The sequence below is a fragment of the Crocodylus porosus genome, unplaced genomic scaffold, assembly GCF_001723895.1.
Source record: "Crocodylus porosus isolate Cpor-Errol unplaced genomic scaffold, CroPor_comp1, whole genome shotgun sequence".
Taxonomy (NCBI): domain Eukaryota; kingdom Metazoa; phylum Chordata; order Crocodylia; family Crocodylidae; genus Crocodylus; species Crocodylus porosus.
In genome coordinates, this window is record NW_017728906.1 from 148,192,868 (window position 1) to 148,208,077 (window position 15,210).

At 42.7% G+C, this 15,210-nt stretch overlaps 1 protein-coding gene across 6 annotated transcripts in view; it reads right to left on the minus strand.

Moving 5' to 3' along the window:
• Positions 1-15,210, minus strand: part of ENOX1 (ecto-NOX disulfide-thiol exchanger 1) — a 531,698-nt gene that overhangs the window by 32,089 nt on the left and 484,399 nt on the right. For all 6 annotated transcript variants that reach the window (XM_019529871.1, XM_019529872.1, XM_019529868.1 and 3 more), the window contains one exon: positions 1,189-1,296. In XM_019529871.1, the coding sequence (XP_019385416.1) occupies positions 1,189-1,296 (108 nt within the window). The remainder of the gene's footprint in view (positions 1-1,188; positions 1,297-15,210) is intronic.

Genomic DNA, 15,210 nt, shown 5'->3' on the forward strand with positions numbered 1-15,210 from the left:
TCAGCCTCCACAAGAGAAGGCTGAGGGGGGATCTAGTGGCCTGTTACAAACTAGTCAGGGGGGATCAGCAGGCACTGGGGGAGTCCCTGTTCCCCAAGCACTACCAGGAGTGACTAGAAATAATGGTCACAGCTAGCAGAGGGTAAGTTCAGACTAGACATCAGGAGGCACTACTTCACTGTCAGTGCGGCTAGGATCTGGAACTAACTTCCAAGCAAAGTGGTGCCGGCTTTAAGACAAGGCTTGACATTCACCTTGCTGGGGTCGTTTGACCCCAGTACTCTTTCCTGCCATGGCAGGGGGTCAGACTTGATGATCTGCTCAGGTCTCTTCTGACCCTATTAACTATGAAACTATGAAATAGAAGAGATGTTGTAACTATGTAGTACAAGTATTGAGTTGTGACTGCTATCTTCACAACTATATAGCCTACACACCCAGCTCACATTTGCATACTCTATATGTGTGCACAGTATGGCACTTCATCTCTCAGCATAGGTTCAGATTTCTCTTTGCTGCGAAACAATCCATCTTGCCTTGCTTGTAAGACAATACTTTCAAATACACTTATCAATGCCACACAGCACTTTAGCATCAATGAAAGCTAAACTGAAACGATCAGATTTGCAAAGTATATAAGAGGTTCTCGTCTTCCCACTAGAAGAAGTGCTAGATAAGTGCACCAATGCACTGGGAGTTTTTTTTTAGTGTCATCATTATTCAATCTTTTGTAAATTTGTGTCTGCATGAATAACACAGAAGATGTTAAACTCATTTTCCCTGCTTCTGGTCTTAAAAGAAATGGCTGCTTTCTTTGAAATATGTTTACTTTTCTGGCATATTTAACTATCCTAAAATTCATTTGTCTTCAGATAGAAAACACTCACACATCACTGGTATCTGTATAGAGGAACATAACAGAAAATGTTACACAAGTTGTGAAATTCAGTATTCTCAACTGCAGAACTGACAGATTTCAATCTCATTTTGACAGTGTTTTCATAAGCTATAGTATACATTACCTTCAACTAGCATTTGCGTATGCTAGATAGAATAGACACACAGGTCATATATATTGTTATACCCTGCTTATAATTCAGTCAATAGCCCACTTCCCACTCATTTATAAGTGACCAAAAGAACTATAATGCATTACTAGAGGATTATTCTATTAATATAAACACTCACCTGTTCCTGAAGAACTTTAAGCATTGCTTGTGTATGTGTTTGTTCTTCTTTCGCTTGTTCCAGTTCAGATTTCTTATTATTTAATTCTTCCTGTATACTCAGCAATTGCTGCATAAATAAAAGAAGTTTCTTATTAGTATTGTCTGAAGCTGATCAATTTTAAATATTATAAAGCAGCACTGCAAACAACATTTTTCAAGATACCTCTGTATTTATTGTTGTTTAGCCTATTTTGTCTAAGTCGATGTAAATTATTTCCACCTGCATTTCCTGCCACAGCTGTATTCCACAATGAAGGCATTTGTTAATGTGGGGTTAAACTATTTGTTAAAAACCCCTGGTGTACTATATCACCCATAGAAGAACTGTCACAGCTGTCTGAACCAAAATCTTAGTTACAGAGGTTTTAATAATACTAGGGTAAAACATTACAGTGCATAAATAATTTAAAAGCACAGCACTTTAATATAATTAGTCACTGGCCCAAAGCCATTTCATTCTACACAAAGCAATATTCTGGAAAGCACTGGCAGTTGCCAAGAAGACTAAAGATTTCTTTTTTCCTTGTTCTGTGATGGTGATGTTTTATTAGATCAGCAGGACTCAGGCCCTACAATCGATATATCAGCGAAGAAAACTGCTGATACGAACTGTCAAAACAAAAAAGCTATGACCAGAGAACTATTCTGATGCACAGAATTTCTGGGATGCAGGGACATTTTTAAGGGCTGGGTCTTCTGGTCTTAGCCAACTATAAATTATACACAGACTCACTAGATACAATTATTTCAGAAACTAAACCATATTTCTGAATAAAGGTGTCAAGTGCTACACACTGCTAAAGAGCATGAAAATGAAGGCAGGGTACTAAAAATAGCTCCCTTAGTAATCAGCTTAAGAAAGTTTGATTTGCTTTGGAAAGATGTTGCTCTAATTAGCTTTTGTATTAAAAAAAAGCTTCTGTAATGAACAACTGCTCCAACAGCAAGAAGACATGGTTATATCAGTGGGACCAACCTTTTTGCCAGACATACTGAAACCTCTCCAAGTGCCACTTTGATCCCACGCTGCTCCATGCCCTACCTACTGCTCTGTTTCCTGCTTCCTGCCCTATATGTCACTGCGCTGGCTGTCCCCTCCCTGATCTGTCATATGAAGAGCTTCCCATACATTTTGTGGCATGCATGCTGCATGTTGGCTACCTGTGGGCTATATTATACTATGTATAATATTATATGCATAATATTATGCATGGTATAATAACTTGATATATTATACACAGTAAAAATTAAAGGTCTAATTTAACCAGCTGCTGAACACTCATAACTCTCTGACTATAGCTGATGCTGCAGGTGATCGTCACCTAGAAAAATCAGTCCTTCATGCGCTAATTAATTGAAACAAAATAGCAATATTTATGCTGTCATTGGCAGTCTCAAGTATCAAGGTATCTGCTTCAGAGCAGTGTCCAGACCACTTTCAGAGCTGCTGGGAAATGTGGGAGGCTTCAAGGCTTGACTAAATATTGACAGTGGATTTCTGATAAGGGCTGACGCAACTAAATGGAGTCAACTGATGCTTGAAAAATCCATAGCACTATCATGGGGGAGAGGGGGAAACTGTGTATGTGTGACTATATTTTACCTAAAGACCTTAGACAAATGTCCTGAATATCTTCCAATTAATTTTAGTCACTGTCCAGAGTACTCCCGAAACCCCAGGCCATCTCAGGAAAGACCGTCTCTGGAGATGGATGGATGCTATTTAAAGCAGGACTAGGTTACATTAATGGCCCTTTTAATGTGTACATGTTTTAAAAGCTTCCAATAACCCATCTCATCAGAAAAAGTTTCTGGGCCAACTATGTCATTTCCTGCAACTAAGAAGGTTACTATGAACCGACATAACAAGAACAAGGGAACTGTGTGCACTCAGTACTATTGTATAACTTTTATGTTTATCAGAGATGGCTGGAAACTTCGTATTAGCATGCATTTTTTTTGCTGGAAACTGCCCATACTGGAATACTTTACACAAGCAAAATTAAAAAAAATTCTGATGGACTGACAGGTAATCTCATGTGATAGATTTCCTGTCAGTTCATCTGCTTGGATGATAGTAGCTCATTCCAAGAGCTGGAACTCCTAAAACCCCTAAGGGCCTGGAGGCAAAATCTAGCAGGGCCCCAAGGCTTGAAAACTGGGGGGCTAAGCTGTCAGATGCCCAGAGGGACACAGGCACCAGTTCTCCAGCTGCCATCCGTTCCATAAAAAAATCCAATATTTTTTCTTTTTTTTCCACTATGATATGGAACAAAATTACATTTCCAAACCCTTCAGAATTTTAAATGGAGCAGAAAATCCCCTTCTGCTCTAGCTGTTACACAGTTATATATTGCCTTCAATTCTGGCATTTTCCTACTTTTCAGTGATGGATTTTGCAACCTGAGTGCTATTTTAATGTACTTTTGGGTGTAATTTCCTGGGCTTTTACATCACATGGAATCATGTTGGCACCCAAGATGTTCATCAGCTGACCTGGAACCTTCACCTAGCCTGACAAGGTCATTTTATCACAGTCCATAAATTTTCATCCAGGAATTCCTAGATTAAACCCTAAGACAATGACTTGCAGACCCCTAAAAAAATCTAAATGGAGGTGTGGACTGCTTTGGAAATTTTGAATGGAGGTGCAGACGCCCTTGAATTGTGAGTGTGAGCATTCACATACTTTCAATTGATCATAGTCATCTCTCCTGGACCCCTTAGACAGTTTGTGGACCACAGGCTGAAAACCACTGACTTAAGGCTTTAGTCATCAAGGGACCATTTTGTTTGCTCCAGACCAGCAGGAAAGACCAAAAGGCCAGCAATAGTTGAATCCTCTTCAATGACAGGAAACTGCCCAAGTGAGATATTCCCAGATGTTCCCAGCAGATGAAGTGCACTCTGTGCTGCAGAAGAACATGAACTCCCCTGCCCCAAATTTCTACCCATTTGTCCCAGGCTAAAATTAATTCTCAAACCACAAATCTGGCCATCAGTTTGTTGCTGAGCAAGATTCATGTACCAAGAATTCAGGAAAAAAGATTATCTTCACCAGCAAAAGTGGTTGTTTTACCCTGCCCTATGAACAGGGGTGATCTGACCCCAGCTGATTTCCTGCCCCTTGGGCAGGGGGCTGGACCCAATGATCTCACGAGGTCCCTTCCAGCCCTAATGTCAAAGGGCTAATCTGCGAAGCTTCATAGGCAGGATAAACAAACATGCAAACAAAAAAATAACCCACAGAATTACGTTCAAGCCAGCTGTGCACAAGGAAAAAATATTCCTTCCATCCTCCTGAAGTCAATCAGCTGAAATCTTGAATCATGAGATCTTATTACAATCAATGTCTCAGTCCACATCTGAAAGCACTATGATCAGGCTGAGGACACAATTGGCACTTCTCTTTTCTCCAGAGCCCATGAAGGAATGAGATGAGGGGGAGTATAGATATGCTAGAGGGTAGGGCTAGGATTCAGAGTGACTTAGACAAATTGAAGGATTGGGCCAAAAGAAATCTTATGAAGCTCAACAAGGGCAAGTGCAAAGTCCTGCACTTAGGATAGAACAATCCCATTCACCAGGCCAGTCTGGGGGCTGACTGGTTGGGCAGCAGCACTGCAGAAAAGGACCTGGGGATTATAGTGGACAATAAGCTGAATATGAGCCAGCAGTGTGCCCTTGTTGCCAAGAAGGCTAATGGCGTACTGGGCTGCATTGGTAGGTGTGTTGCCAGCAGATTGAGGGAATTGATTTTTCCCCTCTTCAGCACTGGTGAGGTCACATCTGGAGTACTGTGTTCAGTTCTGGGCCCCTCACTACAAAAAGGATGTGGACAAATTGGAGAGAGTCCAGCAGAGGGCAATAAAAATGGTGAGGTGGGCTGGGGCACATGACTTATGTGGAAAGACTGGGCTTATTTAGTCTAGAGAAGAGAAGATTGAGCAAGGATTTAATAGCAGCCTTCAACTATCTGAAGGCTCATTCCAAAGAGGATGGAGCTAGACTGTTCTCACTGGTGGCAGATGACAGAACAAGGAGCAATGGTGTCAAGCTGCAACAAGGGAAGTTTAGGTTAGACGTTAGAAAGAATTTTCTCACTAGGAGGGTAGTAAAACACTGAAACAGGTTAACCAGAAAGGTGCTGGAAGCTCCATCCTTGGAGTTTTTCAAAACCGGGCTAGACAAAGTTTTTGCTGGATTGATCTAGTTGGGGATGGGTCCTGCTTTGAGCAGAGATTGGACTAGATGACCTCCTGAGGTCCCTTCCAACCCTAATTTTCTATGATTCTATGAGCAGTGGCACGTGGATCTAGAGAGTCCGACACCTGAATGGAAACCCAGCTCAATACCCCTCCCCACATCCACAAGGGCTGTAGGATTTCTCTCAGAAGTATGCATTTCAGAAAGGTATCTAATCCCATTCTAATAAGCAATAGTGAGTTCCTTCATCTCCCCTTGTAAACTCTTTCAATATGTAATTACCTCCAGAGATAGGAAACTGCATCTTATTTCCAGGATGAATTTGTCTAACTCCAATTTTCAGCCCTTGAATGTTGTCAGCAAGATTGAAAAACATCTCCCCACCCCCATTAGATCACTTTCCCAAATATAAGATCAAGTCACCTCTCTATCTTCAGCAGTTCACCAATCACAGTTTTTCTCTTTAATCACCACTCCTCTAAGTTTCAGTCTCATCATCATTATGATTATTTAGATTTACATCCCACCTTATCTAGAAAGGCTCAGAGCTGCTCAAAATAGATGAGACAAGCCATAGATGAGAAATAACAGATGACTCCCTAAATGACACCCTAGAACATGAAAACTCCCTCTTCCCCCATCACCCTCTGTTACTCTGCCTTTCTCCCAGGAGAACTCTGTCCCCATCTCATCCTCTTTTCCCCCCAGGCCCCACTTATCCACTCACTCCCACACCTCAAAACCAGAGGAGATCTTTCAACTCCTTGTCCCTTCTGTACCTGAAGCTTCCTCTGTCATACTTCTTGGACCTCAGAAGGGGAGGACACTGAGACACACAGGCACCAGTGACACAAGCTCCTTTGCTGGGAGTGCTGGTACCTGACTGCATCATCACCCAGAGCAGTAAGTAGTTTTAGCTTTAGGAAAAATCCACCTCATCTCTGTAGATCTGGGATGCAGCAAGCTGAGCTGTTCTCAAGGCTGCCCAGTCCAGTTTACCCTAAGAACTTAAGACAAACTCTTAAAGGTTTTAGAGGCTAGACCATAAAAAGTCTCTACTGAACATGACCAAACTGAGATCTTTTTTAAAGGCAGATGTATATTGGCTGCATTAGTTTTTCAAGAAAATGGATGACAACACAAGAGCTGGGAGGAGCTGGCTGCTAACCAGTTCCAATGGCACTGCAACCTCAGCCAAGCAGCAGCCTAGTTTGAGGTAAAGTTTCTTGCCCTTGAAGCACAGAAGAGAGAGTGGAGGAAAGAAAAGGAGAGAAATCCCAGCCTACAGCTTACCTTCCCCTGTGGAAAGATCTACAACTTCTGTGGACAGATCTATGGCTCAAGGACTGGACTCTTAAGTCACCTTAATATCCTGTAACCTCTTTCTAAAGGTGTGGCTTTAGTCACCATCCTTTTCTCTCCCTGGCTATCATCAGTATCTGAAGCATCTTCTCCCCTCATGTGGCTCAGGTCAGAGACTCTTCTTTTCTTCTTGTATCCAGCTAAAGAAACTTGGCATGTGTTATTCTTTTGCCAAACAACCTTTTTCTTCTATGGCTTTGTTTCTGGAAATGACCAAATCATTTGGGTTGAAGCCTCCCAACAAATCCAGCTTAAGGCAGACGCCTGGCATGAAAAGTTTCAGGCCAAACAGTTGAAGTTTTTCAAAGTCAACAGCGACTGAAACTGAAACATGACCATGCAACAGACAAAAATCAGGCACCCTTAATAACAGATGGTGCTACCTGCCTGCAACAAGGCAAGGTTACAGTCAGTGGTGCCAAGATTATTATAGAGAGTTATTCTGATTTTTTTCCCTTTTGACATTATTGTGCTTATTCATGCCAATGACATAGATATATTTCTTCTCCCTCCCAATCACTTGTAAATTGCTCAATACAACAAATTCAAATACATATGTATTACTTTTTATGGTGATGCTTGCATTGCTATGCTTGTCCCTGCATCCCTTCATCTACCACAACTCCCTGCCACTGCCTTGGCTACCTCCCCGACTTATCAGCTCGTCTATTTTATACATATCATCTCTTCCTGCCTGTCTCAGTGTGCTTGCTAAGTTCTTTGTAGTATAACTACCCAACTGCCTCCTTGCTTGTGTAACTATCAAGCCCACTATACCTGAAGATTGGAAGAGGGCCAATGTGGTCCCTGTAAAAGGAAGGCAGTGACCCTGTTACAGAGCTGCGTGAGAGCAGCTACCCGTTCGTACAGAACCCGCAGTTCAACATAGGAGATAAGCTACAGATTTGTTAACTGCCAATAAAGGACTTCCTGCACAGGGGCAAGCCACCAGGAAGGTGTTAATTGCTTGTTAGAGACATTGTATAAAGAAGCTATAGTCTGAGTGAAGACCTCCCCCGGAAGGGGAACCAGAGCTGAGGTGAGTAACGAGCTGGAGCAATAGACAGTTTCCCTGCACAGAGGCACAGGCTGGGGGGAGAGATAGGAGAAGCCCCTCCCCAGGATGGTTAGCAGTGGTGCCACAGGAATGCCGAGAGAGAGAGATCGTTACAGTAGACTGAGGTTGGTGGCGGCTGGCAAAGACACTTTTTCTTTGATGTTGTGGAAAAGGGGCGGGATGTTGATTCAACGCCTGGGCAACTGCACCCCACCTGACAGCTTACCTTGGGCCCAGGAGAGGTAAGGCAAGAGAGAGAACCAGCTTCCAAGAGAAGTGGTGCTGGCCCCTACCCTGGGGGTGTTTAAGAGGAGGTCAGATGAACATCTTGCTGGGGTCATTTGACCCCAGTATTCTTTCCTGCCATGGCAGGGGGTCGGACTAGATGATCTGCTCAGGTCCCTTCCGACCCTAGAAACTATGAAACTATGACTAGCAAACAGATGTACATGGCAGTGAGCTTGCAGGCAGCTCTGGCAGCCGAGCGGGAAGCAATGTGTTGTAGTCCTCATTAAAATTGGTAAGCCTCCCCCTTGTTCAGTGTTACCTTATCCACCCCCAACAAGATATGGCAGGAGAGACAGACATGAGAATGGGGAGCAGGATTTAACACTTTGTTTTGATCAATTCAGAAATCTTGCCCACAGTGCCCATCTTCAAGAAAGGGAGGAAAGACAACCCAGGAAACTACAGGCCAATCAGTTTGACCTTAATCCCTGGGAAGATTTTGGAAAAAATTATCAAAGAGATCATTCTTGATGGGCTAACAGACGGCAACATTCTGAAGGACAGCCAGCACAGGTTTGTTGCGGGTAGGTCTTGCCTGACCAATCTCATTTCCTTCTATGACCAGGTGACGTATCACCTGGACAAAGGGGAAGAGGTTGATATCATATATTTGGACTTTAAAAAAGCCTGATGTCCCATGATGTACTCATGGAAAAATTGGGCAACTGCAGCCTTGACTACTCCATAGTCCAATGACTGGAGAACTGGCTCCGAGGTCGGACCCAGAGAGTGGTAGCTGACAGAAGCAAATCAACATGGCACCCAGTGACTAGTGGTGTCCCCAAGGCTCTGTTATCAGACCCGTACTCTTCAATGTTGTCATAAACCATCTGGACATTGGTGTCAGAAGCAGACTGGCTAAGTTCACTGACAACACTAAACTTTGGGACAGTGTCCACATTTGAGAATAGGCTGGTGATCCAGGTCAACCTCAATAGGTTTGCAAGGTGGGCAGATGAAAACCTGATGCCATTCAATACAGAGAAATTCAAAGTGTTTCACCTTGGGGGAAAAATCCCTCATCACACTTACAGACTCAGCAATGGCACACTCACCAGCATCATGACCGAAAGTGACTTGGGGGTCATGACTGACCACTACATGAATATGAGCCACCAGTGAGATACTGCAGTTGGCAAAGTGAACAAAACCCCGGCTTACATCTACTGATGCATCTCAAGCAAGATCCAGGATGTCATCTTCCCACTGTACTTGGCCTTGGTGAGGCCGCAGCTGGAGTAATGCATCCAATTCTGGGCTCCACAATTTAGGAGGGATGTAGAAAATCTTGAAAGAGTCCAGAGGAGAGCCATGTGCATGATCAGAGGGCAAAAGAACAGGCCTTATGAAGAGAGGCTGTTTGCTATGGGACTCTTCAGCCTGGAAAAGCATAGGCTCAGGGGTGACTTGGTGGCAGTCTATAAGTACATAAGGTGTATGCATCAGGATCTGGGGGAATGCCTGTTCACCAGAGCACCCCAAGGGATGACAATGATCACAAACTACCGCAAGACCATTTTAGGCTGGACATAAGCAAAAACTTCTTTATTGTCTGAGCCCCTAAGGCCTGAAACAGACTCCCCCCAGAGGTGGTGCAAGCACCTATTTTGGACACTTAAGAAACACTTGGATGTTTGTTTATCTTGCTGGGATTCATTGACCCTAACTGACTTCCTGCCCCTTGGGCAGGGGGCTGGATCCAGTGATCTTATGAGGTCCCTTCCAGCCCTAATGTCTATGAAATCTATGAAACCATTCTATTTCCAGTGAGGCCATTTGCTCAGTCAATTTCCATAACTTTTTAATACATCTACTAAGTCTTTCTTCTCCCACAAATTGTGAAATTTTCTCTGTAGAAGTGGGCAGATTTTTACCAACAAGAATTCTTCATTGTAAATTCATGCGATTTATTGATTAGGCCTCTGTTATCTGCTAGATGTTTGCAGGGCATTTAAACACCCTAGTAACTAGTCTGAAAGCTGCATGAGTCAAGATGGAATCAAAATCATCTTCTGCAGATGGTTATTTGGTAGTCATAGAGAGATGAATTTGTGGAATAAGTCCAGGGGACTGCTGTCCAGATCACAGCAGGCTCCCATGCTGACAGTTTCAACAGAAAGACTGAAATGGAAATGGAAACTGACTAAATCAAAAGGTGGTCTCTCTCCAGATCACAGTTCAGGCACTTTGTGTGAACAGCATAAAGAAGCTTACTTATGTTGACACTGACTCTCCTGTATCTGCTTTGCAGATAAATAGAAAACTTCAGTCTCCAGTGCTATTAATCTAGTATTAGTCATGAAGACTAAAATAGTTTTTAGAAAAGCATTCCTGCATATTGTAAAAGGTAAGTTGGGGTTTTTTTTTTTTGGTGGGTTTTTTTTTAAATTCCCCATCTCCAGTGTAGAAATTCTTATAGCAAAAGTTCAATACCACCCATCTTGCATAGATTTCAAAAGTGCAGACAGAAAATTACCATCTTAAACCAATCTTCTCTGCTTCTGAAACATTAAATATAGAAGGCATTATTGAAGCCAGCTGAATTACTCAGACCATGTGCAATGTGGTGCCAGCATGGCTGAGAATGCTAACAACCATATAACACAGGATGTCTCCAAATATGTGTAAATCCTCACAGGGAAAGCAATAGGCTTGCAGTTGAATATCACTATACAGCCATGAAATAGTCTCCCAAGATCCCTGCATTCCCCTCCCCAAATCAGTGTTACATGTACACATTTAAATATATCTTATGAACACGTATACATGCAAACAAGTGCATACATGACTACATGCACACCCAGGAACAACAAGCTTGCATAATGAATGGTTCCACCAAGAAAGCATCTTTTAGAATCAGCAATCTCATTATGCCAACAAACATGGGTTTAAACAATGTGGCCTAAGAAGCGATCACAATGCCAAGAGCTATGTATAGGGCTGTGAGTTGGTTTGAATAATAGAAAGTCAGTTGTTCCTACATATTTAGCAGTCATACTACTGAATGGCCTACCATCAGTATTTCGGTGATCACCTTGTTCAGTGCTGCTAAATGTCCAATGCAGGATAATAAAAAATAATTTAATTTTAAATAAAAAATAAGTAAATTACTCTTGCTATTTGGTACAGCAGCTTAGTTTTTCAAGGTATCCATTAGAGCAAACCTAGAAAATTCCATCATAAGGAAAAGGGTACCTTCTGGGCTATGGGCAGGTATTCAAAAGGCCTGAGCCTGAACTGATTCAATCTTTGCAGGTTAGTCTAACTTGGCTGGGCTAAACCAGTTTGTAACTGTTCAGACATTCCTTCTGGACTGAAGAAATGTCAGAACATGCCTGCAGTGGCTCAGGCTAGAAGCTGGGGGCATTAGAGCAGCCCTGCCTTCCCTTCCACAGTGCTGAGCTGAGGGTGGGGCATGGCCAGGCCCCAGCAGGATGCTCTAATTAAGGAGGGGTTCCCTCCCCCCCCCCCCCGGTTGTTGATAATAGAGCATTTAGTTACACAGCTGGGAGTTACACAGGGAGTTGTTAGCATTTATCAGCCCATCAAACATATCAAAGCCTCTCTCATTACTTCAAGCTCTTCTTAAACCACTTTTTCCAAGGAAGGAATGGAGGGACATTACCAGCTACCTGCTGATCAGCTCCAAAAAGCCCTAAGTCAACACTGTCCTGTCTGCCTTTGTCTGTCTCCCACAGCACAGACCATAGCCAGCATGTGGTATGCTAGCTAATGCTCAGAAGTATCTGTATAAGGCAGAGGGGAGGAGGAATCACTGCTTGAGCAGGAAGTCATGGGGGGGTGGGGAGCACAGGGGAGCTGAGCAGACATCTGCAGTCTCTGCAGGAGCTCCAGCCAGGGAGCCGAGGGGAGGAGCCAGCCCTCCTGGGCTGGAGCAGGGAGCAGAACCCTGCCTAGAGTTACAAAGGAACTGGGATGCTGGGGGACTCTGATTTAACTTAAACCAGGAAGGAGTCTGGGACAGACATTGCATAAACTGGTATGTCCCAAATCAGTTAAGTCTGATACTACATTCAACCAGATTTATCTCAAACTGGTTTCAGCCATTATCAAACTGGTTTATGTGTACTGAACATCTGTTCTGTTTCAGGTTTAAGTTTCTGGGGTGGGCTTAAACACTTAAAGTGGTTTATGTGTAATGTCTGTCCCTAGCCCTGGAGATCACAGAAGAGGGTATCCAGTGCACTTCAGTGAAATGACACTCCCAAACAGACCTCAGAGGGATCATTTTCAGTCCCTAACAACTTAGGGCCTGGACTCACAATGCTTGCTCATGTTAGCAGTTGAAACTCATGCATGGATGAAAACATTTCTCCTGGCTTAAGCGAAAAACCTACAGGTGCAAGTTTCTGTTACAAATTCCACAAGCTGTACAGCCTAGTGATTTCTTTTTGTTTTGTTAAAGCAAACCTAGTTGTGTCAAATTCAACTTCTACAAAAACAAAGAGAAGTCAGAGTTTGCCATATAGCAAAGGACAAAATCAGCAAGGGAAAATGCTATTTACAAACAATGGAAGAAAAGAATGTAAACATCTCTTGGCAGAATTCTCCTTAGGTAAAAGGAAAAAAGAAAATGTAATCACTCACACACATACACACGCACTTTACCTGCAAAATAAAGCACAAATGCCTCTCACATACAGACACCTTTCCCAGTAACATAATGGACTATTTGTGATATCACGCTTGTATACTACTATGGCAGACAAGATTTCATATCACAAATGGCCAGCACATGGCAGGCTTGAATAATGAGTGTGCAACTTCCCAGCTGAGCAAATATGCATTAGTAACAAGACACTGATGAGGCCAGACAAATCACCAAGGAAACAAGAAAATGTGAAAGACAAGTCAAAGGAGCTTTCAAAATGAGTCCTAAATAAAGCTAGCCACAGCGTAGTTTGTTAACAAACAACCAGTGTTAATATATAATTGGGGATGATACAGAAAAGGAGGATTGTTGAATTAAAAAAATAACAGTGAAGGGAAATGTGACATACCATCTATCTCAAGGCTGTGGCAGTTATCCTTTACTTCTCCTAGCCAGTTCCTGGGTCCATGGACGAAATTCTGATTGCAGTGATGGTTCACAGAATTTGTAGTGCAAGAAGCCTCTAAATTCTGACCTAGCTGGTACATTGTTCATTAAAAGCCCTGCATATTCTTTCCCGAGTGCTGGTGTGCCACCCTGTGCAGTGAACTTTGACCAGGAGCCAGCTGCATAGTCACCATTTGCTGATTAGCTCTTGCTGCTAATAGCAACATGTTAATCAGTGAGCGGGGGGAAGCTGAGCATCCCCCCATCACCTCTGAGCTAGGGAGGAATTCTGTCTTGCTGTTTCCACAGGAAGATGGTTCCTATCCTTTCCTCCCCCTGTTATCACCTGTATAGAAGTCCCAATCCTGCACTGCAGAAGGGAGGACCGAGTCCAAGAAATACGAACATGTTATTTGTGTGAAATGAAAACAGACACACAAAGACTAACACCCCCTCACCCAGCCCATGAAACAGCACCTGAGACAGCAATAATTAGACTTCAATCTCACATGTTTCTTTTAGAAGGGATGAAAATTTCAAAAGGAGTGTTTTTAATTGTATAAGCAAATGTCTCCAATTAGCACAGAGGCACGTTCCCTGTAAACATACCCTACTCACTTGTAAAGACCCAAAACAGATTTTAGATTTTGTTTCTTTTTTTCAAAGAGAAATATTTCATTGATTTTCTTCAAGGAAAGTTAATAAATAAAATCAGTAGCAGCGAGGCTAGATGAAGCACAAATATTGGTATAAAGCCGTGAAATAGGTCAATTTGGCATGAATTTTAATCTCACTGCTAAATTATAAAGAAAATAATATCTTGTGCTAGGATTGGGACTTTCAAAAACCACCCACTGGCTTAATTTATTTCTACTAATTTCTTGGGAGCTGAGTTAGGAAAGCACCACAATTCCATCCTGAAATGAAGAAGAATGTAATAACCAGGAGAGGTCCTATGCTTAGGTTTATGTTATGTTATTCTGATAAAAAAGTCAGACTGTAATCCTTATGAGAACTAGATTTTACTAGGACTACCTTGCAATTTTCATATAGATATTAGTGCGTTTCTAAGGCAGCTCACATTCAGTGAAAGGTGTGATGGGATCTGAGCTACAATCCCAAAAATTGTGCCAAATGCTGTGCTAGTATGGCAGGATGCCTGATTTGAGGATGACGGATCAAACCCCAACTGCACTCTACTTGTCAGTAAAGGGGGAGCCCAGGATTATGATCCCAGGCTCTTTCTGTGCTAGCAAAGTTGCTCAGCAATCAGGCGACTGTCAGCTGATTTTGGGAACGTATTAAAGTGGTTCAAACCCCAGACCCAGCCACTGATCACCTCTGGTATTAGTATAGGGACCACACCAGGGCTTGAAATGGGCATGGAGCACAGGGCAAGAAGCAGAAAGTAAAGCAGTAGATCAGGCAGGAAGCACAGTTCAGGGAGCAGAAAGCAGAGCAGCTGACTGGGCAGGGTGGGAGGATCAGAATGGCACGCAGGGAGGGCGTGGAGCTAATTTGTGGCATGCCATCCAAAAAGGCTAACCTCCTCCCTTGCTACCTTACAGATGCTTAATTTGGGAGACAACTTCAGTTTGCAACTCTGTGATAAAGACAGTCATGAGGTAATTGATTTTTGGGGGGTAATATAATCATCAGCAGTTAACTTTTAGCTTTATCATCAAATAAGTAAACAAAAGTGCTTAAACATCTTTACTGGGCCACTTCCTCCCTGTCCTAGAAACAGGGATGTTTGGTCAAAATTCAAATGTCAATCAGAAGAAAACAAGAACATAAAACACAGAACCGAAGGGGACCACCCACATCATTGAGTCTGGTCCCTGCATCGTGTAATCCCTCCCATAAATTTATCAATGATTATCAGTGCTGACAGTTTTTTGCCACTGCAGTTGCTCCAGGCAAATTTAAAGATCAAATTAGAATTCATACAGTGGAGAGCAATAAAAATATTTCCAACTTAATTACTCTAGTCTATTTATTCAGCAGGT